The 26,474-nt window shown below is 50.0% G+C and overlaps 2 protein-coding genes across 3 annotated transcripts; one reads left to right on the top strand and one right to left on the bottom strand.

Moving 5' to 3' along the window:
• Nucleotides 1–302: 302 nt before the first annotated feature.
• Nucleotides 303–3,264, bottom strand: POLR1H (RNA polymerase I subunit H; the record flags this gene model as incomplete). The annotated part of the gene is given in 5 exon segments (XM_082077140.1): nt 303–490; nt 2,082–2,191; nt 2,609–2,715; nt 3,127–3,225; nt 3,228–3,264. Coding segments are annotated over 5 exon segments (378 nt in total). The 3' UTR covers nt 303–465.
• Nucleotides 3,265–4,416: 1,152 nt separating this feature from the next.
• LOC309452522 (alpha-1,3-mannosyl-glycoprotein 2-beta-N-acetylglucosaminyltransferase-like) lies at nt 4,417–11,286 on the top strand. Of its 2 annotated transcripts, XM_082077141.1 has the most exons (3): nt 4,417–4,543; nt 6,878–7,111; nt 9,260–11,286. In XM_082077141.1, the coding sequence occupies exon 3, from the start codon at nt 9,289–9,291 to the stop codon at nt 11,269–11,271; it is 1,983 nt and encodes a 660-aa protein (XP_081933267.1). In that variant the 5' UTR covers nt 4,417–4,543; nt 6,878–7,111; nt 9,260–9,288; the 3' UTR covers nt 11,272–11,286. The 2 variants fall into 2 exon arrangements, with proteins under 2 accessions (XP_081933267.1, XP_081933268.1); XM_082077142.1 differs by lacking the exons at nt 4,417–4,543; nt 6,878–7,111 and adding an exon at nt 9,009–9,031.
• The last annotated feature ends 15,188 nt before the right edge of the window (nt 11,287–26,474 follow it).

Raw genomic sequence — 26,474 nt, 5'->3', positions numbered from 1 at the left:
GGGGAAAACCGGCCTGGGCCGCACTCGCCGCCCCGGTGGAGAGTCGCCCCCACTTCCGGCGGGCGGCGCGCAGCACTTCCGGCGGGAGTGCCGTACAACGCGGGGCTGGCACAGAGGGCGCCACTTCCGCCGTACGGCGCGGGGCGCATGCGCGGAGAGGCCGGGGGCGGGGCGGGGCAACTCGAAGGGCCAATAGGGGCTCGGGGGGGGGAAATAGGGCTGGGGGGGATAAATAGGGGTGGGGGGGCAAATAGGGGGGTAAATGGGGGGGGGGCTATTTTAAGGAGCAAGACACCCCCATGTACAACCATGAATGAGCCCCCCTGAGGGGGGTTTTATTTATTAGATGGGGGGGGGCAAATACCCCTGGGGGGGCAAATACCCCTTGGGGGGGGTAAAAACCCCCTGGGGGGGGCAAATAACCCCGGGGGGGCCAAATAACCCCTGGGGGGGGCAAATACCCCCTCACGAATCCTCCTTCTCCTGGAACCTGTGGGGAGATGAGAGGATGGGGGTGGGGGGGGATTTTGGGGGGAGGGGTTGGGGTTTTGGGGGGGTCAGGGTTTGGGGGGTCTGGGATTTTGGGGGGGTGTCAGGGTTATGGGGGGTGGGGATTTTGGGGGGGTGTTGGGGGTTTTGGGGGGCAATGAGGGGGTTGGGGGGTCAATGGGGGTCAATGGGGGTCAATGGGGGCAATGGGGGCCAATGGGGTCAATGGGGGTCAATGGGGGGATTGGAGGGTCAATGGGGGGCAATGGGGGGCAATAGGATTGGGGGGTCAATGGGGGTCAATGGGGGTCAATGGGGGGATTGGAGGGTCAATGGGGGCAATGGGGGGTCAATGGGGGTCAATGGGGGCAATGGGGGGCAATGGGGGTCAATGGGGGTCAATGGGGGGATTGGAGGGTCAATGGGGTCAATGGGGGGCAATGGGGGGCAACGGGGTCAATGGGGGGATTGGAGGGTCAATGGGGGGCAATGGGGGTCAATGGGGGGATTGGAGGGTCAATGGGGGCAATGGGGGCAATGGGGGGCAATGGGGGTCAATGCGGGGATTGGGGGGGTCAATGGGGGGCAATGGGGGGCAATGGGGGTCAATGGGGGGATTGGAGGGTCAATGGGGGGCAATAGGGGTCAATGGGGGGCAATGGGGGGTCAATGGGGGTCAATGGGGGGATTGGGGGGTCAATGGGGGGTCAATGGGGGGCAATGGGGGGTTGGGGGGTCAATGGGGGGCAATGGGGGGTCAATGGGGGGTCAATGGGGGGCAATGGGGGGCAGTGGGGTTCAGAGTTTTGGGGGGGGTGTCAGGGTTATGGGGGGTCAGGGATTTTGGGGAGGGGGGGTCAGGGTTTTTTGGGGGGTGTTGGGGTTTTGGGGGGGTCAGGATTTGGGGGGGTTGTTGGGGGGGTTATGGGGGGTCAGTATTTTGGGGGGGGTGTTGGGGGGGTTATGGGGGGGTCAGGATTTGAGGAGGGGGGTCAGGATTTGGGGGTGTCAGGATTTGGGGGGGTTGTTGGGTGTCGTGGGGGGGGTCAGGATTTGGGGAGGGGGGGTCAGTGTTGTGGGGGGGGTGTGGGGGTTTTGGGGGGGGCTGTGGATTTTGGGGAGGGGGGGTCAGGGATTTTGGGGGGGTGTTGGGGTTATAGGGGATCAGGGTTTTGGGAAGGGGGGTCGGGTTTTTGGGGGGGTGTTGGGGGTTTGGAGGGGTCAGGATTCTGGGGTGGGGGGTCAGGACTTTAGGGGCATCTGGGATTTTAGGGGGGGTGTCAGGGGATGTGGGGGGGTCAGGGTTTTGGGGAGGGGGGTCAGATTTGGGGGGGTCAGGGTTTGGGGGGGCAGTCAGGATTTGGGGGGATGTCGGGGTTATGGGGGGGTCAGGATTTGGGGGGGGTCAGGATCTGGGGAGGGGGGTCAGGGTTTGGGGGGGTGTTGGGCCTTATGGGGGTCAGTATTTTGGGGGAGGGGTCAGGATTTGGGGAGGGGGGGTCAGGGTTTTGGGGGGGTGTTGGGGGTTGGGGGCGGTGTGGGGGTTATGAGGGGTCAGGTTTTGGGGAGGGGGGTCAGTTTTGGGGTCCCACCGGCAGCGGGGGCAGCTGTAGAACACGCTCTGCCCCTCATCAGCCGAGCGCATCTGCCGGGTGTGGAACAGCAGCCCCTGGTGGCCACAGCGGGAACAGCACCGGTCCACCTGCCCCCCAAAAACAGGGTCAGGAGGGACCCAGGAGTGCCCCAAGGGTCACCCCAAGGGACCCAGGGACCCAGGAGTTCGGGAGGGACCCAGGAGTTCGGGAGGGGACCCAGGAGTGCGGAACAGCAGCCCCTGGTGGGCACAGCGGGAACAGCACCGGTCTACCTGCCCACCCCCCCAAAAACAGGTCACCCCATTGTCCCGAGGGACCCAGGAGTGCCCCAAGGGACCCAGGAGTTCAGGAGGGACCCAGGAGTTCGGGAGGGACCCAGGAGTTTGGGAGGGACCCAGGAGTTCAGGAGGGACCCAGGAGTGCCCCAAGGGACCCAGGAGTGCCCAAGGGACCCAGGAGTTCGGGAGGGGACCCAGGAGTGCCCCAAGGGACCCAGGAGTTCGGGAGGGGACCCCCCCACTCACCATGGGCCCCTGGCTCTGGGGGCGCAGGATCGGGCCCCAGCCCCCCCCCAATAAGGGGGCGCAGGGGGTTGAACTCGATGGTGCTGCGGACGCTCCTGCCCTCGAATCTGGGGGGGGCAACAAATGATGGGGGGGGGCAAGAAATTGGGGGGGGGGTAAGAAATGGGGGGGTAAGAAGTGGGGGGGGCGAGAAATGGGGGGGGGGGCGGAAATGATGGGGGGGCAAGAAATGGGGGGGGGAGAAATGGGGGGGGGGGGAATGATGGGAGGGGGGGTCTTGGGGTTTAATGGGGGGGGGCCCTATGAGGGACCCAGGCATCCGGGAGGGGTTCCGTGAGGGACCCAGGCGTCCGGGGGGGTCCTATGAGGGACCCAGGCGTCCGGGGGGTTCTATGAGGGACCCAGGCGTCCGGGGGGGGGCGTTCCATGAGGGACCCAGGCGTCCGGGGGGGGTCCTATGAGGGACCCAGGCGTCCGGGGGGGTTCTATGAGGGACCCAGGCGTCCGGGGCCACTGACCCGAGATGCGGAGGGTGAAGCGGCAGCGGGGGCAGCGAACGGTGCTGGGGGGGCCGGGGGGGGGCAGGACGGAGCCGCATTCGGGGCAGAAATCCAGGGGGTCTGGAAACAGGGTGAGGGGGGGGGGGGCAGCGCCATGGCTGCAATGGGGGAGGATGGGGGGGGGGAATTGGGGGGTCAGAGGGGGGGGGTGGGGGGGGATTGACCCCCTGCCCCCCCCCTCAATGATCCCCCAACCCCCCCATTGCCCCCCATTGACCCCCCAACCCCCCCATTGAGCCCCATTGACCCACCAACCCCCCCATTGACCCCCCATTGACCCCCCAACCCCCATTGACCCCCCATTGACCCCCATTGCCCCCCATTGACCCCCCAACCCCCCATTGACCCCCCATTGACCCCCCATTGTCCCCCCAACCCCCCCATTGCCCCCCATTGCCTCCCCATTGACCCCCCATTGCCCCCCATTGCCCCCCATTGACCCCCCAACCCCCTCATTGCCCCCATTGACCCCCCATTGACCCCCCATTGACCCCCCAACCCCCCCATTGACCCCTCATTGACCCCCCAATCCCCCCATTGCCCCCCATTGTCCCCCCAATCCCCTCATTGACCCCAATTGATCCCCATTGAACCCCATTGCCCCCAATTGCCCCTCATTGACCCCCCATTGACCCCATTGCCCCCCATTGCCCCCCATTGACTTCTATTGATCTCTATTGGTCTCTATGGGTCCCATTGACCCCCATTGATTCCCATTGACCCCATTGATTCCCATTGACCCCATTGACTCCCATTGACCCCATTGACTCCCATTGATTCCCATTGACCCCCATTGACTCCCATTGTTCTCTATGGGTCTCTATGGGTCCCATTGACCCCCATTGCCCCCCATTGACCCCCCAGTCCCCTCATTGACCCCCATTGACCCCCCATTGACCCCCATTGCCCCTCATTGCCCCCCATTGACCCCCCAATCTCCCCATTGACCCCCATTGCCCCCCATTGACCACCCATTGCCCCTCATTGCCCCCCATTGACCCCCCAACCCCCCCACTGACACCCCAACCCCCCCCATTGCCCCCAACCCCCCATTGACCCCCAGCCCATTCCCGCACCTCCCGGGGCAGACGAGTCCATCCCCCAGAGCGGCCGCCCCGCGCGCGTCCCTTCCAGCCCCGCCTCTTCCGCCGCGTCACTGCTCCACCCCCCCCCCGCCCAGCGAGGAGGGGGCGTGGCCTTCGGAGAAGCGACGTGGCCTGCAGCGGAGGGGGCGTGGTCTTTGGAGAGACGGGGGGCGTGTCCTCGCCTCGCCCAGCGCCGCGGCTGGTTCCCGTCAGGAAAGGGGGCGTGGCCTCGCCGTTGCCATAGCGGCGCTTCCGGCGCGGCGGGGCGGAAGTGGCGGGCGCTGCCGCTGGTAACGGGGGGTCCGGGGGGTTTTTTGGGGGTTTTTGGGGGTCCCCGAGTCCCATGGGGGGGGCGGGGGGGGGTTCTTGTCCCCTATAGAGTCTTAGGGAGGGTCCCCTGTCCCCTATAGGGTGGGGGGGGGCTCCCTATGGAGTGTGGGGGGGGTTCCTGTCCCCTATAGGGTTGGGGGGTCCCCTATAAGGTTTGGGGGGGCCCCCCTGTCCCCTATAGGGTTGGAGGGGGCTCCCCTATAGAGTCTGGGGGGCTCCCCCTGTCCCCTATAGAGTCTTAGTGGGGATCCCTTGGCCCCTATAGGGTTTGGGGGGGCTCCTCTGTACCCTATAGGGTCTGAAGGGGGTCCCTGTCCCCTATAGATTCTTAGGGAGGCTCCACTGTCCCCTATAGGGTCGGGGGGGCTCCCCTATAGAGTCTGGGGGGGGCTCCCCTGTCCCCTATAGGATCTTAGGGAGGGTCCCTTGTCCCCTATAGGGTCTTAGGGGGGGGGTCCATGTCCCCTATAGAGTCTTAGGGGGGTGTCCTTGTCCCCTATAGGGTTGGGGGAGCTCCCTTGTCCCCTATAGAGTGGAGGGGGGGGTCCCATGTCCCCTATAGGGTCTGGGGGGCTCCCCTGTCTCCTATAGGGTTTGGGGGGGGTCCCTTGTCCCCTATAGGATCTTAGGGGGGGGGGTCCGTGTCCCCTATAGAGTCTTAGGGAGGGTCCCTTGTCCCTTATAGGGTCGGGGGGGTTCCCTATAGAGTGTGTGGGGGGGCTCCCCTGTCCCCTATAGAGTCTTAGAGGCTCCACTGTCCCCTATAGGGTTGGGGGGGCTCCTCTATAGAGTCTTGGGGGGGCTCCCCTGTCCCCTATAGGATCTTATGGGGGGGGTCCCTGTCTCCTATAGGGTCTGGGGGGGCTCCCCTGTCCCCTATATGGTCTTAGGGGGGGGGTCCCTGTCCCCTATAGAGTGTGGGGTGGCTCCCTTGTCCCCTATAGGGTCTTAGGGAGGGTCCCCTGTCTCCTATAGGGTTTGGGGGAGCTCCCTTGTCCCCTATAGGATCTTAGGGGGGGGGTCCATGTCCCCTATAGAGTCTTAGGGGGTGTCCTTGTCCCCTATAGGGTTGGGGGAGCTCCCTTGTCCCCTATAGAGTGGAGGGGGAGGTCCCATGTCCCCTATAGGATCTTGGGGGGGGTCCCTGTCCCCTATAGGGTTTGGGGGAGCTCCCTTGTCCCCTATAGGATCTTAGGGGTGGGGGGTCCGTGTCCCGTATAGAGTCTTAGGGAGGGTCCCTTGTCCCCTATAGGGTCGGGGGGTTCCCTATAGAGTCTGGGGGGGGCTCCCCTGTCCCCTATAGGATCTTTGTGGGGGGGGGGTCCGTGTCCCCTATAGGGTCGGGGGGGGCTCCCCTATAGGGTTTGGGGGGGGTCCCTTGTCCCCTATAGAGTCTTAGGGGGGGGTCCCTTGTCCCCTATAGGATCTTATGGGGGGGGTCCCTGTCCCCTATAGGGTTGGGGGGCCTCACTATAGAGTGTGGGGGGGTTCCCTGTCCCCAATAGGATCTTATGGGGGGGTCTCCTGTCCCCTATAGAGTTTGGGGGGGGTTCCTGTCCCCTATAGGGTCGGGGGGGCTCCCTATAGAGTGTGTGGGGGGGGTTCCTGTCCCCTATAGGATCTTACGGGGGGGTTCCTGTCCCCTATAGGATCTTAGGGAGGGTCCGTTTGTCACATTTGGGGTTTGGGGGGGGTCCCTGTCCCCTATAGGGTCTTAAGGGGGGTCCTTGTCCCGTATAGAGTCTTAGGGGACGCTCCACTGTCCTCTATAGGGTTGGGGGGGCTCCCCTATGGAGTCTTGGGGGGGGTCCCCTGTCTCCTATAGGGTTTGGGGGGGGTTCCTGTCCCCTATAGGATCTTAGGGGGTGTCCTTGTCCCCTATAAGGTTTGGGGGGGCTCCTATAGAGTCTGGGGGGTCCCTTGTCCCCTATAAGGTCTGGGGGGGCTCCCTATAGAGTCTGGGGGGTCCCCTATAAGGTCTGGGGGGCTCCTATAGAGTCTGGGGGTCCCTTGTCCCCTATAAGGTTTGGGGGGGGCTCCTATAGAGTCTGGGGGGTCCCCTATAAGGTCTGGGGGGGCTCCTATAGAGTCTGGGGGGTCCCCTATAAGGTCTGGGGGGGCTCCCCATAGAGTGTGGGGGCTCCCTTGTCCCCTATAAGGTTTGGGGGGGCTCCCTATAGAGTATGGGGGGTCCCCTATAAGGTTTGGGGGCTCCCTATAGAGTGTGGGGGGGTCCCCTATAAGTTTTTGGGGGGTCATTTGGGCCATTTTAACCTTTTCCTCCTTCTTTTTAGAGCTCTCCAAGGACCCCCCCCCCCCCAAAATCACCCCCATATTGGGGGGGGCGCCAGCGGACAGACAGACGGACGCAGCCCCCGCCATGGCCTGACCCCGCCCCCCAAAAGGAGGAGGCTCCACCCCCCCCCCAATTTTTGGGGGACCCCCCCCGGGGGGGGCTGTGAGAAAAGGGGGGGAGGGGGGAACCCCAGCGGCCCCCCCCCCCCCCAGGAGCTGAACCCCGAAAGCAGGTGAGTCTGGGGGGTTTGGGGGGTCCTGGGTCCCTTGGGGCACTCCTGGGTCCCTTGGGGCACTCCTGGGTCCCTCCCGAACTCCTGGGTCCCTCAGGGCACTCCTGGGTCCCTCGGGGCACTCCTGGATCCCTCGGGGCACTCCTGGGTCCCTCGGGGCACTCCTGGGTCCCCTCCCGAACTCCTGGATCCCTCGGGGCACTCCTGGGTCCCCTCCCGAACTCCTGGGTCCCTCGGGGCACTCCTGGGTCCCCTCCCGAACTCCTGGATCCCCTCCCGAACTCCTGGATCCCTTGGGGCACTCCTGGGTCCCCTCCCGAACTCCTGGGTCCCTTGGGGCACTCCTGGGTCCCTGGGGCACTCCTGGGTCCCCCCTGAATTGCTGGGTCCCTTGGGGCACTCCTGGGTCCCCTCCCGAACTCCTGGGTCCCTTGGGGCACTCCTGGGTCCCTGGGGCACTCCTGGGTCCCCTCCCGAACTCCTGGGTCCCTTGGGGCACTCCTGGGTCCCTCGGGGCACTCCTGGGTCCCCCCCCGCTTTGTTGGCCCGTCCGGAGCCGCACCCCTCCGGTTAATAATTAACGTGAGTGGACTCTGCCCCCCCCCCCCCGCACGGTTGGTTCGGCCCGGGGTTGGTTGATCCCGTTTCAATGGCCGGTGCCACGTTGCTGAATCGCCGGGGGGTGGTTGCGCTTTCGCTTCCTCTTCCCATCGGGGTTTTAAGGGGGGGGGGGGTGGAATTTTTTGTGGGGGGTTTGAGGGCTCCCCTGGGGGTTTGAAGGGGGAGGAGTGCGGCGAAGGACCCAGGAGTTCCCCAAGGGACCCAGGAGTTCGGGAGGAGAGCCAGGAGTTCAGGGGTGAGCCAGGCGTCCGGGAGGGACCCAGGAGTTCAGGGAGGGACCCAGGCGTCCGGGAGGGACCCAGGAGTTCAGGGGGGACCCAGGAGTTCCCCAAGGGACCCAGGCATCCGGGGGTGACCCAGGAGTTCTGGAGCGACCCAGGTGTTCAGGGAGGCATGTAGGAGTTTGGGGGGACCCAGGAGTTCCCTAAGGGACCCAGGCGTCCGGGGGGGACCCAGGCGTCCGGGAGGGACCCAGGAATTCCCCAAGGGACTCAGGTGTTCAGGGAGGGACCCAGGAGTTCCCCAAGGGACTCAGGAGTTCAGGGAAGGACCCAGGCGTCCGGGGGGCACCCAGGAGTTCAGGGGTGAGCCAGGGTTTCCCCAAGGGACCCAGGAGTTCAGGGAAGGACCCAGGAGTTCGGGAGGGACCCAGGAGTTCCCCAAGGGACCCAGGCGTCCGGGGGGGGACCGGGGGGTTCCCCAAGGGACTCAGGCGTCCGGGGGGACCCAGGAGTTCAGGGAAGGACCCAGGCGTCCGGGGGGGACCCAGGCGTCCGGGAGGGACCCAGGAGTTCAGGGAAGGACGTAGGAGTTCAGGAGGGACCCAGGAGTGCCCCAAGGGACCCAGGAGTTCCCCAAGGGACCCAGGCGTCCGGGGGGACCCGGGAGTTCAGGGAAGGACCCAGGAGTTCGGGAGGGACCCAGGAGTTCAGGGAAGGACCCAGGAGTTCAGGGAAGGACCCAGGAGTTCAGGGAAGGACCCAGGAGTTCAGGAGGGACCCAGGCGTCCGGGGGGGGACCCAGGCGTCCGGGAGGGACCCAGGAGTGCCCCAAGGACCCAGGTGTTCGGGGAAGGACGTAGGAGTTCGGGGGGACCCAGGCGTCCGGGGGGGACCCAGGAGTTCGGGAGGGACCCAGGTGTCCGGGGGGGACCCAGGAGTTTGGGAGGGACCCAGGAGTTCAGGGGTGAGCCAGGAGCTTCCCAAGGGACCCAGGCGTCCGGGAGGGACCCAGGAGTTCGGGGGGGGACCCAGGAGTGCCCCAAGGACCCAGGTGTTCAGGGAAGGACCCAGGAGTTTGGGAGGGACCCAGGAGTTCCCCAAGGGACCCAGGCATCTAGGGGGACCCAGGAGTTCGGGAGGGACCCAGGCGTCTGGGGGGGGGACCGGGGGGTTCCCCAAGGGACTCAGGAATTCCCCAAGGGACCCAGGCGTCCGGGAGGAACCCAGGCGTCCGGGAGGGACCCAGGAGTTCCCCAAGGGACCCAGGCGTCCGGGAGGGACCCATCCCCCTCGTTTCTCCCCCCAGCCCCATGGCGCGGTCCTGAGCGCTGCAGGATGCCGCGGCGGCCCGGGCGGGCGCTGTGGGGCGCCGCGCTCTTCCTGGCCTGGAACCTGCTGCTGCTCTTCCTCTGGAGCCGCCCGGCGCCTTCATCCTCCTCCTCATCATCATCCTCATCATTAACGGCCGAGGTGATTCGCCTGGCGCAAGCCGCCGAAACCGAACTGCAGCGCCAGCACGAGCTGCTGCGGCAGATCCAGCGCTACCGCGGGTTGTGGAGCCGGCGTCGCGCCCACCCGGAGCTGGATCGGGAGCTGGAGCCGCATCTGGTGCTGGATCCGGATCTGGAGCTGCGTCGGGAGCCGCATCCGGAGCTGCATCCACATCGGGATCCAGATCTGGAATCGCGTCGGGATCTGGATCGGGAGCCACATCGGAAGCTGCATCCGGATCCGGAGTCGCATCGGGATCCGGATCCGGAGTCGCATTGGGATCTGGAGTCGCATCGGGATCCGGATCTGGAGTCGCATCGGGATCTGAATCCGGAGTCGCATCAGGATCCGGGTCCACATCGGGATCCGGGTCCACATCGAGATCCAGAGTTGCATCAGGATCTGGATCCGGAGTTGCATCGGGATCGGGATCTGGATCCGCATCGGGATCCGGAGTCACATTTGGATCGGGATCCGGAGTTGCATCGGGATCCGGAGTCACATCGGGATCGGGATCTGGATCCACACCGGGAGCTGCATCCACATCGGGATCCGAATCTGAAGTTGCATCGGGATCCGGATTCGGAGTCGCATCGGGAGCTGCATCTGCATCAGGATCCAGATCCACATCGGGATCCGGATCCACATCGGGAGCCGCATCCAAAGCTGCATCCACACCCGGATCCGGAGTCGCATCGGGATCCGGATCCGCATCCACACCCGGATCCAACTCCCCATCAGGATCCAGCTCCGCATCCCGTGCCGGCTCCGGCTTCCCCTCCCGCTCCGGATCCGGATCCGGTTCTCCCGGTGCTGGTCCTGGCGTGCGACCGCAGCTCCGTGCGCCGCTGCCTGGACGCGCTGCTCCGCCACCGCCCCTCCCCCCGCCGCTTCCCCATCATCGTCAGCCAGGACTGCGGCCACGCCGCCACTGCAGCCGCCATCGCCTCCTACGGCTCCACCATCCTCCACATCCGCCAGCCGGACCTCTCCGACATCCCGGTGCCGCCGCATCACCGCAAATTCCAGGGTTATTACCGCATCGCTCGCCATTACCATTGGGCGCTCGAGCAGGTGTTCGGCGCTTTCGGCTACGGCGCCGCCATCGTGGTCGAGGACGATTTGGAAGTCGCTCCGGATTTCTTTGAGTATTTCCAAGCCGCTTTACCGCTTCTCCGCGCCGATCCGACTCTATGGTGCGTCTCGGCGTGGAACGACAACGGCAAAGAGAATCTGGTTGACGCCGAACGCGCCGAACTCCTTTACCGCACCGATTTCTTCCCCGGTTTGGGGTGGTTGCTCCTTAACGAGCTTTGGCGCGAATTAGAACCCAAGTGGCCTCCGGCGTTTTGGGACGATTGGATGCGGCAACCGGAGCAGCGGCGCGGTCGCGCTTGTATCCGCCCCGAACTATCCCGCACCGTAACGTTTGGCCGTAAAGGTGTGAGCCACGGCCAATTTTTCGATCAATACTTAAAGTTCATTAAGCTTAACGAGCGCTTCGTGCCTTTCACCCAATTAGACCTTTCTTACCTCGAAAAAGACGCCTACGAGCGCCGCTTTCTGGCCGAGGTTTACGGCGCCCCCCTGGTGCCCTTGGAGGAGCTGCGGTCCCATCGGGGTCGTCAAGGGGACCCGGTGAGGGTTCAATACGGGGACCGCGATGGTTTCAAAGCGGCGGCCAAGGCGTTGGGGGTCATGGACGACCTGAAATCCGGGGTCCCCCGCGCCGGCTACCGCGGCGTCGTCAGCGTCGTCCACCGGGGGCGCCGCGTCTTCCTGGCGCCGCCGCCCCATTGGACGGGCTACGACCCCACCTGGAGTTAGCGGGGGCGGTTTTGGGGGGGTTTTGGGGGGGTTTTTGGGGGGATTTTGGGGGCTTTGGTTTTGGCCAAGTTGGTTTTGGGGAATAAAAGGTGGAAGAAAAGGTATTTGGGTCTCTGTGAATGTATATGGGGCTGTATAGATGTATATGGGTCTATACAGATCTGTATGGGTCTGTCCAAGCGCATATGGGTCTGTACAGGCGTATATGGGTCTATACAGATCAATATGGGTCTGTCTGAACCTATATGGGTCTATAGAGACCTATATGGGTCTGTGCAAACCTATATGGGTATATAGAGATCTATATGGGTCTGTACAAACTTATAAGGGTTTATACAGGTCTGTATGGGACTGTACGAACCTAAATGGGTCTATACAGATCAATATGGGTCTGTTGAACCCATATGGGTCTATACAGATCAATATGGGGCTGTCCAAACCCATATGGGTCTATAGAGACCTATATGGGTCTGTTGAACCCATATGGGTCCCTATGGGTCCCTATGGGTCTGTGCAGGTCCCTATGGGTCCTTCAAGGACGCCTGGGTCCCTCCTCGGTCAAATCTATGGGGCCCGGATGCCTGGATCCCTCTCCAGTGCAATCTATGGGGCCCGGACGCCTGGGTCCCTTTTCTGTCAAATCTATGGGGCCCGGACGCCTGGGTCCCTCCTCAGTGCAATAATCTATGGAGCCCGGACGCCTGGGTCCCTCCTCGGTCAAATCTATGGGGCCCGGACGCCTGGGTCCCTCCTCAGTGCAATCTATGGGTCCCAGACGCCTGGGTCCCTCCTTGGTCAAATCTATGGGGCCCGGACGCCTGGGTCCCTCCTCATTCAAATCTATGGGGCCCGGACGCCTGGGTCCCTCCTCGGTCAAATCTATGGGGCCCGGACGCCTGGGTCCCTCCTTGGTGAAATCTATGGGGCCCGGACACCTGGGTCCCTCCTCAGTGCAATAATCTATGGGGCCCGGACGCCTGGGTCCCTCCTCGGTCAAATCTATGGGGCCCGGACGCCTGGGTCCCTTCTTGTTCAAATCTATGGGGCCCGGACGTCTGGGTCCCTCCTCAGTCAAATCTATGGGGCCCGGACGCCTGGGTCCCTCCGCGGTCAAGTCTATGGGGCCCGGACGCCTGGGTCCCTCCTGAGTCAAATCTATGGGGCCCGGACGCCTGGGTCCCTCCCCGGTTCCATCTATGGGGCCCGGACACCTGGGTCCCTCCTCCGTCAAATCTATGGGGCCCGGACGCCTGGGTCCCTCCTCGGTCAAATCTATGGGGCCCGGACGCCTGGGTCCCTCCCCGGTCAAATCTATGGGTCCCGGACGCCTGGGTCCCTCCTCAGTGCAATCTATGGGGCCCGGACGCCTGGGTCCCTCCTTCTGGGGATCCATAGATCCCCAAAAATGCCTCTTAGGGAACCCAGGAGTGCCCCAGAGGGACCCAGGAATGCCCCTTGGGGAGCCCGTCTCCACTCGGGTCCCTTCGGTGTCATTCGGGTCTCTTCGGGTTCGTTCGGGTCCCTTCGGGTCCATTCGGCTCCACTCGGGTCCCTTCGGGTGCGTTCGGCTCCACTCGGGTCCCTTCGGGTTCCTTCGGCTCCACTCGGGTCCCTTCGGGTTCGTTCGGGTCCCTTCGGGTGCGTTCGGGACCCTTCGTGTATCTTCGGCTCCTCTCGGCGCTGGGCGGAGCCGCCCCCGCTTCCTATTGGCCGCTCCTAAGGAAGGGGGCGTGGCTTTGTTTTGTCGGCGGGAAACGATCGTGTGGCGGGAAAATGGGGGAGAAAGGGCGGGGGGAGGAAGAGGAGGAGCCGAGAGGGGGGAGGGACACGGGTTTTGGGCTAAAAAGGGGGGGATTGGGGAGTTTGGCGCCTTTTGGGGCACTTGGGGTGGGTTCCAGGTCCCTTCGGTGTCATTTGGGGTCAATGGGGACATTGGGGACATTGAGGGGACATTGGGGTCAATGGGGACATTGGGGACATTGGGGACATTGGGGTCAATGGGGATATTGGGGACATTGGGGTAATGGGGACACTGGGGGGACATTGGGGTCAATGGGACATTGGGGACATTGGGGCGACATTGGGGTCAATGGGGATATTGGGGACATTGGGGATATTGGAGATATTGGGGACATTGGGGTCAATGGGACTTTGGGGATAATGGGGACATTGGGGGGACCTTTGGTTTCATCAATGTCCTCATTGTCCCCATTGACCCCAATGTCCCCCCAATGTCCCATTGACCTCAATGTCCCCATTGTCCCCCCAATGTCCTCATTGTCCCCCCAATGTTCCCATTGACCCCAATGTCCCCATTGACCCCATTATCAATTTCAATAAGAATTTGAAAATTTCAAAAGGATTTGAAAATTTTTGAAGAGAATTTGAAAATTGCAATGGGAATTTGAAAATTTTTTTAAGGAATTAAAAAATTTTAGTGAGAATTTTAAAAGTTTCAACAGGATTTGAAATATTTTGACAGTAATTTGAAAGATTTTGATGGGAATTTTAAAAATTATGATGGGAATTGAAAAATTTTGAAGAGAACTTTAAAAATTTAAACTTTAATTTTAAGAATCTCAACAATTTCTAAAATTCCAGTTGAAATTCGTAAAATCACTGCTGAAATTTCTTTATAGTCCCTTCATAATTTTCCAATTTTCATCACAATTCTTCCCATTCCCATTGAAACTTTTCAAATCCCTCTCAAAATTGTTGAAATCCTGTTGAAGCTTTTAAAATTATCTATAGAATTTAACAAAACCACTTCAACATGTTTAAAATTTCACGTCAAAATGTCTAAAACGCCAGTGGAGATTATTAAAATCAATGTTGTCATGTTTGGAGTTCCCTTCAAAATTCTGGAAATTCCGGGGAAAATTTCAAATTCTCAGAAAATTTTCCAAATCCCCGACAATATTGTAACACTTTCACGTCAAATTCTCTAAAACTCCAGTGGAGATTCTTAAAAGCATTGTTGACATGTTTGGAGGTCCTTTCAACATTTTGGAAATCCCGGGGAAACTTTTGACATGCTCAGGAAATACTCCAAAACCCCGACAAAATGGTGACACTTTCACGTGAAAATCTCTAAAACTCCAGTGGAGATTCTTAAAATCAATGTTGACATGTTTAGAGTTTTTTCCAACTTTTTGGAAATCCCGGTGAATCTTTTGAAATTCTCCGGAAATTTTCCAAATCCCCGACAAAATGGTGACACTTTCCCGTCACAATACCTAAAACTCAAGTGGAGATTCTTAAAGTGAATGTTGACATGTTTGGAGTTACCTTCAAAACTTCGGAAATCCTGCTGAAACTTTTGAAATTCTCAGGAAATTTTCCAAATCCCCGAGAAAATTGTGACACTTTCATGTCAAATTCTCTAAAACTCCAATGGAGATTCTTAAAATCAATGTTGACAGATTTAGAGTTCCCTTGAAAATTTTGGAAATCCCGGTGAAAATTTTTGAAATTCTCCGGAAATTTTCCAAATCCCCGACAAAATGGTGACACTTTCACGTCAGAATCTCAAAAACTCCAGTTGAGAATCATAAAATCAATGTTGACATATTTCGAGTTCTTTTCGACCATTTGGAAATCTCGGTGAAACTTCTGAACTGCTCGCAAAGTTTTCCAAATCCCCGACAAGGTTTTGACATTTTCACGTCAAAATCTCTAAAACTCTTTTTGAGAATCATAAAATCAATGTTGACATGTTTAGAGTGTTTTCCAACATTTTGGAAATCCCGGGGAAACTTTTGACATTCTCGCAGTTTTCCAAATCGCCGACAAGATCTTGATACTTTCACGTCAAAAATCTCTAAAACTCCTTTTGAGAATCATAAAATCAATGTTGAAATGTTTCGAGTTCTTTTCGACCATTTGGAAATCCCGGAGAAACTTCTGACATTCTCGCAAAGTTTTCCAAAACCCCGATAAGGTTTTGACTTTTTCACGTCAAAATCTCTAAAACTCCAGTTGAGAATCATAAATCAATGTTGACATGTTTAGAGTTTTTTCCAACATTTTGGAAATCCCGGGGAAACTTTTGACATTCTCGCAAAGTTTCAAATCGCCGACAAGATCTTGATACTTTCACGTCAAAATCTCTAAAACTCCAGTTGAGAATCAAAAAATCAATGTTGAAATGTTTCGAGTTCTTTTCGACCATTTGGAAATCCCGGAGAAACTTCTGACATTCTCGCAAAGTTTTCCCAAACCCCGATAAGGTTTTGACACTTTCACGGCAGAACTTCTAAAACTCCTTTTGAGAATCATAAAATCAATGTTGACATTTTTCGAGGTTTTTTTTCAACATTTTGGTAATCCGGGTGAAACTTTTGACATTCTCACAGTTTTCCAAATCGCCGACAAGATTTTGATACTTTCACGTCAAAATCTCTGAAACTCCTTTTGAGAATCATAAAATCAATGTTGACATGTTTCAAGTTCTTTTCGACCATTTGGAAATCCCGGAGAAACTTCTGACATTCTCGCAAAGTTTTCCCAAACCCCGATAAGGTTTTGACACTTTCACGTTAGAATCTCTAAAACTCCAGTTGAGAATCATAAAATCAATGTTGACATGTTTAGAGTTTTTTCCAACATTTTGGAAAGCCCGGGGAAACTTATGACATTCTCACAAAGTTTCAAATCGCCGACAAGATTTTGATACTTTCACGTCAAAATCTCTGAAACTTCTTTTGAGACACATAAAATCAATGTTGACATGTTTCGAGGTATTTTTCAACATTTTGGTAATCCGGGTGAAACTTTTGACATTCTCGCAGTTTTCCAAATCGCCGACAAGATCTTGATACTTTCACGTCAAAATCTCTAAAACTCTTTTTGAGAAACATAAAATCAAAGTGACATGTTTCGAGGTTTTTTCCAACATTTTGGAAATCCCGGGGAAACATTTGAAATTTTCAGAAAATATTCCAAATCCCCGACAAAATGGTGTAACTTTCACGTCAAAATCTCTAAAACTCCAGTGGAGATTCTTAAAATCAATGTTGACATGATTGGAATTCCCTGCAAAATGTTGAAAATCCCGGAGAAACTTCTGACATTCTCGCAAAGTTTTCCAAATCCCCGATAAGGTTTTGACATTTTCACGTCACAATCCCTAAAACTCAAGTGGAGATTCTTAAAATCAATGTTGACAGGTTTGGAGATCCCTTCAAAATTTTGGAAATCCCGGGGAAAATTTTTGAAATTCTCCGGAAATTTTCCAAATCCCCGACAAGATTTTTGACACTTTCACGTCAGAATCTCTAAAACTCCAGTTGAGAATCAAAAAATCAATGTTGACATTTTTCGAGGTTTTTTTTCAACATTTTGGTAATCCGGGTGAAACATTTGACATTCTGGCAGTTTTCCAAATCGCCGACAAGATTTTGATACTTTCACGTCAAAATCTCTAAAACTCCAGTTGAGAATCATAAATCAATGTTGACATGTTTCGAGTTCTTTTCGACCATTTGGAAATCCCGGGGAAACTTTTGACATTCTCGCAAAGTTTCAAATCGCCGACAAGATTTTGATACTTTCACGTCAAAATCTCTGAAACTTCTTTTGAGACACATACAATCAATGTTGACATGTTTCGAGGTATTTTTCAACATTTTGGTAATTCCGGTGAAACTTTTGACATTCTCGCAGTTTTCCCAATCGCCGACAAGATTTTGATACTTTCACGTCAAAATCTCTGAAACTTCTTTTGAGACTCATAAAATCAATGTTGACATGTTTCGAGGTATTTTTCAACATTTTGGTAATCCGGGTGAAACTTCTGACATTCTCGCAAAGTTTCAAATCGCCGACAAGATCTTGATACTTTCACGTCAAAATATCTAAAACTCCAGTTGAGAATCATAAAATCAATGTTGACATGTTTAGAGTTTTTTTCCAACATTTTAGAAATCCCGGGGAAACTTATGACATTCTCGCAGTTTTCCAAATCGCCGACAAGATCTTGATACTTTCACGTCAAAAATCTCTAAAACTCCAGTTGAGAATCATAAAATCAATGTTGACATTTTTCAGGTTTTTTTTAACATTTTGGAAATCCGGGTAAACTTTTGACACTCTCGCAAAGTTTCAAGTCGCCGACAAGATTTTGATACTTTCACGTCAAAATCTCTGAAACTCCTTTTGAGACTCATAAAATCAATGTTGACATGTTTCGAGGTATTTTTCAACATTTTGGTAATCCGGGTGAAACTTTTCACATTCTCGCGAAGTATTCCAAATCGCCGACAAGATCTTGATACTTTCACGTCAAAAATCTCTAAAACTCCAGTTGAGAATCATAAAATCAAAGTTGACATGTTTAGAGTTTTTTCCAATATTTTGGAAATCCCGGGGAAGCTTTTGACATTCTCGCAAAGTTTCAAATCGCCGACAAGATTTTGATACTTTCACGTCAAAATCTCTGAAACTCCTTTTGAGACTCATAAAATCAATGTTGACATGTTTTGAGGTATTTTTCAACATTTTGGTAATCCGGGTGAAACTTTTCACATTCTCGCGAAGTTTTCCAAATCGCCGACAAGATCTTGATACTTTCACGTCAAAAATCTCTAAAACTCCTTTTGAGAATCATAAAATCAATGTTGACATGTTTCGAGTTCTTTTCGACCATTTGGAAATCCCGGAGAAACTTCTGACATTCTCGCAAAGTTTTCCAAAACCCCGATAAGGTTTTTACTTTTTCACGTCAAAAGTCTCTAAAACTCCTTTTGAGAATCATAAAATCAATGTTGACATTTTTCGAGGTTTTTACAACATTTTGGAAATCCCGGGGAAACTTTTGACATGCTCGCAAAGTTTCAAATCGCCGACAAGATTTTGATACTTTCACGTCAAAATCTCTGAAACTCCTTTTGAGACTCATAAAATCAATGTTGACAGGTTTCGAGGTATTTTTTAACATTTTGGTAATCCGGGTGAAACTTTTGACATTCTCGCAGTTTTCCAAATCGCCGACAAGATTTTGATCGTTTCACGTCAAAATCTCTAAAACTACAGTTGAGAATCATAAAATCAAAGTTGACATGTTTAGAGTTTTTTCCAACATTTTGGAAATCCCGGGGAAACTTTTGACATTCTCGCGAAGTTTCAAATCGCCGACAAGATTTTGATACTTTCACGTCAAAATCTCTGAAACTCCTTTTGAGACACATAAAATCAATGTTGACATGTTTCGAAGTTTTTTTCAACATTTTGGAAATCCCGGGGAACTTTTGACATTCTCGCAAAGTTTCAAATCGCCGACAAGATTTTGATATTTTCACGTCAAAATCTCTGAAACTCCTTTTGAGACTCATAAAATCAATGTTGACATGTTTCGAGGTATTTTTCAACATTTTGGAAATTCCGGGGAAACTTATGACATTCTCGCAAAGGTTTTCAAATCGGCGAAAAGATCTTGATACTTTCACGTCAAAAATCTCTAAAATTCCTTTTGAGAATCATAAAATCAATGTTGACATGTTTCGAGTACTTTTCGACCATTTGGAAATCCCGGAGAAACTTCTGACATTCTCGCAAAGTTTTCCAAAACCCCGATAAGGTTTTGACTTTTTCACGTCAAAATCTCTAAAGCTCCAGTTGAGAATCATAAATCAATGTTGACATGTTTAGAGTTTTTTCCAACATTTTGGAAATCCCGGGGAAACTTTTGACATTCTCGCAAAGTTTCAAATCGCCGACAAGATTTTGATACTTTCACGTGAACATCTCTGAAACTTCTATTGAGACTCATAAAATCAATGTTGACATGTTTCGAGGTTTTTTCAACATTTTGGTAATCCGGGTGAAACTTTTGACATTCTCGCAGTTTTCCAAATCGCCGACAAGATCTTGATACTTTCACGTCAAAAGTCTCTAAAACTCCTTTTGAGAATCATAAAATCAATGTTGACATTTTTTGAGGTTTTTCCAACGTTTTGGAAATCCCGGGGAAACTTATGACATTCTCGCAAAGTTTCAAATCGCCGACAAGATTTAGATACTTTCCCGTCAAAATCTCTGAAACTCCTTTTGAGATTCATAAAATCAATGTTGACATGTTTCGAGGTATTTTTCAACATTTTGGTAATCCGGGTGAAACTTTTGACATTCTCGCAAAGTTTTTCAAATCGGCGAAAAGATCTTGATACTTTCACGTCAAAAATCTCTGAAACTCCTTTTGAGACTCATAAAATCAATGTTGAAATGTTTCGAGTTCTTTTCGACCGTTTGGAAATCCCGGAGAAACTTCTGACATTCTTGCAAAGTTTTCCCAAACCCCGATAAGGTTTTGACACTTTCACGTCAGAACTTCTAAAACTCCAGTTGAGAATCATAAAATCAATGTTGACAGGTTTCGAGGTTTTTCCAACGTTTTGGAAATCCCGGGGAAACTTATGCCATTCTCGCAAAGTTTCAAATCGCCGACAAGATTTTGATACTTTCACGTCAAAATCTCTGAAACTCCTTTTGAGACTCATAAAATCAATGTTGACAGGTTTCGAAGTATTTTTCAACGTTTTGGTAATCCGGGTGAAACTTTTGACATTCTCGCAAAGTTTCAAATCGCCGACAAGATTTTGATACTTTCACGTCAAAATCTCTGAAACTCCTTTTGAGAATCATAAAATCAATGTTGACATGTTTCGAAATTTTTTCCAACATTTTGGTAATCCCGGTGAAACTTTTGACATTCTCGCAGTTTTCCAAATCGCCGACAAGATCTTGATACTTTCACGTCAAAATGTCTAAAAATCTTTTTGAGAAACATAAAATCAATGTTGACATGTTTCGAGGTATTTTTCCAACGTTTTGGAAATCCCGGGGAAACTTATGACATTCTCGCAAAGTTTCAAATCGCCGACAAGATTTTGATACTTTCATGTCAAAATCTCTGAAACTCCTTTTGAGACTCATAAAATCAATGTTGACAGGTTTCGAGGTATTTTTCAACATTTTGGTAATCCGGGTGAAACTTTTGACATTCTCGCAGTTTTCCAAATCGCCGACAAGATTTTGATCGTTTCACGTCAAAGTCTCTAAAACTACAGTTGAGAATCATTAAATCAATGTTGAGATGTTTCGAGGTATTTTTCAACATTTTGGTAATCCGGGTGAAACTTTTGACATTCTCGCAAAGTTTCAAATCGCCGACAAGATTTTGATACTTTCACGTCAAAATCTCTGAAACTCCTTTTGAGAATCATAAAATCAATGTTGACAGGTTTCGAGGTTTTTTCCAACATTTTGGTAATCCCGGTGAAACTTTTGACATTCTCGCAGTTTTCCAAATCGCCGACAAGATCTTGATACTTTCACGTCAAAATGTCTAAAAATCTTTTTGAGAAACATAAAATCAATGTTGACATGTTTCGAGGTATTTTTCCAACGTTTTGGAAATCCCGGGGAAACTTATGACATTCTCGCAAAGTTTCAAATCGCCGACAAGATTTTGATACTTTCACGTCAAAATCTCTGAAACTCCTTTTGAGACTCATAAAATCAATGTTGACAGGTTTCGAGGTATTTTTCAACATTTTGGTAATCCGGGTGAAACTTTTGACATTCTCGCAAAGTTTCAAATCGCCGACAAGATTTTGATACTTTCACGTCAAAATCTCTGAAACTCCTTTTGAGACTCATAAAATCAATGTTGACATGTTTCGAGGTATTTTTCAACATTTTGGAAATTCCGGGGAAACTTATGACATTCTCGCAAAGTTTCAAATCGCCGACAAGATTTTGATACTTTCACGTCAAAATCTCTGAAACTCCTTTTGAGACTCATAAAATCAATGTTGACATGTTTCGAGGTATTTTTCAACATTTTGGAAATTCCGGGGAAACTTATGACATTCTCGCAAAGTTTCAAATCGCCGACAAGATTTTGATACTTTCACGTCAAAATCTCTGAAACTCCTTTTGAGACTCATAAAATCAATGTTGACATGTTTCGAGGTATTTTTCAACATTTTGGAAATTCCGAGGAAACTTATGACATTCTCGCAAAGTTTCAAATCGCCGACAAGATTTTGATACTTTCACGTAAAAATCTCTGAAACTCTTTTTGAGACTCATAAAATCAATGTTGACATGTTTCGAGGTATTTTTCAACATTTTGGAAATTCCGGGGAAACTTATGACATTCTCGCAAAGTTTCAAATCGCCGACAAGATTTTGATACTTTCACGTCAAAATCTCTGAAACTCCTTTTGAGAATCATAAATCAATGTTGACATGTTTCGAGTTCTTTTCGACCATTTGGAAATCCCGGAGAAACTTATGACATTCTCGCAAAGTTTCAAATCGCCGACAAGATTTTGATACTTTCACGTCAAAATCTCTGAAACTTCTTTTGAGACACATACAATCAATGTTGACATGTTTCGAGGTATTTTTCAACATTTTGGTAATTCCGGTGAAACTTTTGACATTCTCGCAGTTTTCCCAAATCGCCGACAAGATTTTGATACTTTCACGTCAAAAATCTCTGAAACTTCTTTTGAGACTCATAAAATCAATGTTGACATGTTTCGAGGTATTTTTCAACATTTTGGTAATCCGGGTGAAACTTCTGACATTCTCGCAAAGTTTCAAATCGCCGACAAGATCTTGATACTTTCACGTCAAAATCTCTGAAACTCCTTTTGAGACTCATAAAATCAATGTTGACATGTTTCGAGGTATTTTTCAACATTTTGGAAATTCCGGGGAAACTTATGACATTCTCGCAAAGTTTCAAATCGCCGACAAGATTTTGATACTTTCACGTCAAAAATCTCTAAAACTCCAGTTGAGAATCATAAAATCAATGTTGACATTTTTCAGGTTTTTTTCAACATTTTGGAAATCCGGGTAAACTTTTGACACTCTCGCAAAGTTTCAAGTCGCCGACAAGATTTTGATACTTTCACGTCAAAATCTCTGAAACTCCTTTTGAGACTCATAAAATCAATGTTGACATGTTTCGAGGTATTTTTCAACATTTTGGTAATCCGGGTGAAACTTTTCACATTCTCGCGAAGTTTTCCAAATCGCCGACAAGATCTTGATACTTTCACGTCAAAAATCTCGAAAACTCCAGTTGAGAATCATAAAATCAAAGTTGACATGTTTAGAGTTTTTTCCAATATTTTGGAAATCCCGGGGAAGCTTTTGACATTCTCGCAAAGTTTCAAATCGCCGACAAGATTTTAATACTTTCACGTCAAAATCTCTGAAACTCCTTTTGAGACTCATAAAATCAATGTTGACATGTTTTGAGGTATTTTTCAACATTTTGGTAATCCGGGTGAAACTTTTCACATTCTCGCGAAGTTTTCCAAATCGCCGACAAGATCTTGATACTTTCACGTCAAAAATCTCTAAAACTCCTTTTGAGAATCATAATATCAATGTTGACATGTTTCGAGGTATTTTTCCAACGTTTTGGAAATCCCGGGGAAACTTATGACATTCTCGCAAAGTTTCAAATCGCCGACAAGATTTTGATCGTTTCACGTCAAAATCTCTAAAACTACAGTTGAGAATCATAAAATCAAAGTTGACATGTTAGAGTTTTTTCCAACATTTTGGAAATCCCGGGGAAACTTTTGACATTCTCGCAAAGTTTCAAATCGCCGATGTGATTTTGATACTTCCACGTCAAAATCTCTGAAACTCCTTTTGAGACTCATAAAATCAATGTTGACATGTTTCGAGGTATTTTTCAACATTTTGGTAATCCGGGTGAAACTTTTGACATTCTCGCAAAGTTTCAAATCGCCGACAAGATTTTGATACTTTCACGTCAAAATCTCTGAAACTCCTTTTGAGAATCATAAAATCAATGTTGACATGTTTCGAGGTTTTTTCCAACGTTTTGGTAATCCCGGTGAAACTTTTGACATTCTCGCAGTTTTCCAAACCGCCGACAAGATCTTGATACTTTCACGTCAAAATGTCTAAAAATCTTTTTGAGAAACATAAAATCAATGTGACATGTTTCGAGGTTTTTCCAACGTTTTGGAAATCCCGGGGAAACTTATGACATTCTCGCAAAGTATCAAATCGCCGACAAGATTTTGATACTTTCACGTCAAAATCTCTGAAACTCCTTTTGAGACTCATAAAATCAATGTTGACAGGTTTCGAGGTATTTTTCAACATTTTGGTAATCCGGGTGAAACTTTTGACATTCTCGCAGTTTTCCAAATCGCCGACAAGATTTTGATACTTTCACGTCAAAATCTCTGAAACTACAGTTGAGAATCATAAAATCAATGTTGACATGTTTCGAAGTTTTTTTCAACATTTTGGAAATCCCGGGGAAACTTTTGACATTCTCGCAAAGTTTCAAATCGCCGACAAGATTTTGATACTTTCACGTCAAAATCTCTGAAACTACAGTTGAGAATCATAAAATCAATGTTGACATGTTTCGAAGTTTTTTTCAACATTTTGGAAATCCCGGGGAAACTTTTGACATTCTCGCAAAGTTTCAAATCGCCGACAAGATTTTGATACTTTCACGTCAAAATCTCTGAAACTCCTTTTGAGACTCATAAAATCAATGTTGACATGTTTCGAGGTATTTTTCAACATTTTGGTAATCCGGGTGAAACTTTTGACATTCTCGCAAAGTTTCAAATCGCCGACAAGATTTTGATACTTTCACGTCAAAATCTCTGAAACTCCTTTTGAGAATCATAAAATCAATGTTGACATGTTTCGAGGTTTTTTCCAACATTTTGGTAATCCCGGTGAAACTTTTGACATTCTCGCAGTTTTCCAAATCGCCGACAAGATCTTGATACTTTCACGTCAAAATGTCTAAAAATCTTTTTGAGAAACATAAAATCAATGTTGACAGGTTTCGAGGTATTTTTCAACATTTTGGTAATCCGGGTGAAACTTTTGACATTCTCGCAAAGTTTCAAATCGCCGACAAGATTTTGATACTTTCACGTCAAAATCTCTGAAACTCCTTTTGAGACTCATAAAATCAATGTTGACATGTTTCGAGGTATTTTTCAACATTTTGGTAATCCGGGTGAAACTTTTGACATTCTCGCAAAGTTTCAAATCGCCGACAAGATTTTGATACTTTCACGTCAAAATCTCTGAAACTCCTTTTGAGAATCATAAAATCAATGTTGACATGTTTCGAGGTTTTTTCCAACATTTTGGTAATCCCGGTGAAACTTTTGACATTCTCGCAGTTTTCCAAATCGCCGACAAGATCTTGATACTTTCACGTCAAAATGTCTAAAAATCTTTTTGAGAAACATAAAATCAATGTTGACAGGTTTCGAGGTATTTTTCAACATTTTGGTAATCCGGGTGAAACTTTTGACATTCTCGCAAAGTTTCAAATCGCCGACAAGATTTTGATACTTTCACGTCAAAATCTCTGAAACTCCTTTTGAGACTCATAAAATCAATGTTGACAGGTTTCGAGGTATTTTTCAACATTTTGGTAATCCGGGTGAAACTTTTGACATTCTCGCAAAGTTTTTCAAATCGGCGAAATAATCTTGATACTTTCACGTCAAAAATCTCTAAAACTCCTTTTGAGAATCATAAAATCAATATTGACATTTTTCGAGGTTTTTACAACATTTTGGAAATCCCGGGGAAACTTTTGACATGCTCGCAAAGTTTCAAATCGCCGACAAGATTTTGATACTTTCACGTCAAAATCTCTGAAACTCCTTTTGAGAATCATAAAATCAATGTTGACATGTTTCGAGGTATTTTTCAACATTTTGGAAATCCCGGTGGAACTTTTGACATTCTCGCAAAGATTTCCCAAACCCCGATAAGGTTTTGACACTTTCACGTCAAAATGTCTAAAAATCTATTTGAGAAACATAAAATCAATGTTGACATGTTTCGAGGTATTTTTCCAACGTTTTGGAAATCCCGGGGAAACTTATGACATTCTCGCAAAGTTTCAAATCGCCGACAAGATTTTGATACTTTCACGTCAAAATCTCTGAAACTCCTTTTGAGACTCATAAAATCAATGTTGACATGTTTCGAGGTTTTTTCCAACATTTTGGTAATCCCGGTGAAACTTTTGACATTCTCGCAGTTTTCCAAATCGCCGACAAGATCTTGATACTTTCACGTCAAAATGTCTGAAACTACAGTTGAGAATCATAAAATCAATGTTGACATGTTTCGAGGTTTTTTCCAACATTTTGGTAATCCCGGTGAAACTTTTGACATTCTCGCAGTTTTCCAAATCGCCGACAAGATCTTGATACTTTCACGTCAAAATGTCTAAAAATCTTTTTGAGAAACATAAAATCAATGTGACATGTTTCGAGGTTTTTCCAACGTTTTGGAAATCCCGGGGAAACTTATGACATTCTCGCAAAGTTTCAAATCGCCGACAAGATTTTGATCGTTTCACGTCAAAATCTCTAAAACTACAGTTGAGAATCATAAAATCAAAGTTGACATGTTAGAGTTTTTTCCAACATTTTGGAAATCCCGGGGAAACTTTTGACATTCTCGCAAAGTTTCAAATCGCCGATGTGATTTTGATAGTTCCACGTCAAAATCTCTGAAACTCCTTTTGAGACTCATAAAATCAATGTTGACATGTTTCGAGGTATTTTTCAACATTTTGGTAATCCGGGTGAAGCTTTTGACATTCTCGCAAAGTTTCAAATCGCCGACAAGATTTTGATACTTTCACGTCAAAATCTCTGAAACTCCTTTTGAGAATCATAAAATCAATGTTGACATGTTTCGAGGTTTTTTCCAACGTTTTGGTAATCCCGGTGAAACTTTTGACATTCTCGCAGTTTTCCAAACAGCCGACAAGATCTTGATACTTTCACGTCAAAATGTCTAAAAATCTTTTTGAGAAACATAAAATCAATGTGACATGTTTCGAGGTTTTTCCAACGTTTTGGAAATCCCGGGGAAACTTTTGACATTCTCGCAAAGTTTCAAATCGCCGACAAGATATTGATACTTTCACGTCAAAATCTCTGAAACTCCTTTTGAGACTCATAAAATCAATGTTGACAGGTTTCGAGGTATTTTTCAACATTTTGGTAATCCGGGTGAAACTTTTGACATTCTCGCTGTTTTCCAAATCGCCGACAAGATTTTGATACTTTCACGTCAAAATCTCTGAAACTACAGTTGAGAATCATAAAATCAATGTTGACATGTTTCGAAGTTTTTTTCAA

This window comes from Streptopelia decaocto, assembly GCF_964273445.1.
Source record: "Streptopelia decaocto genome assembly, contig: HAP1_SCAFFOLD_220, whole genome shotgun sequence".
Taxonomy (NCBI): Eukaryota; Metazoa; Chordata; class Aves; order Columbiformes; family Columbidae; genus Streptopelia; species Streptopelia decaocto.
This window is presented reverse-complemented; position numbering and strand designations above follow the sequence as displayed.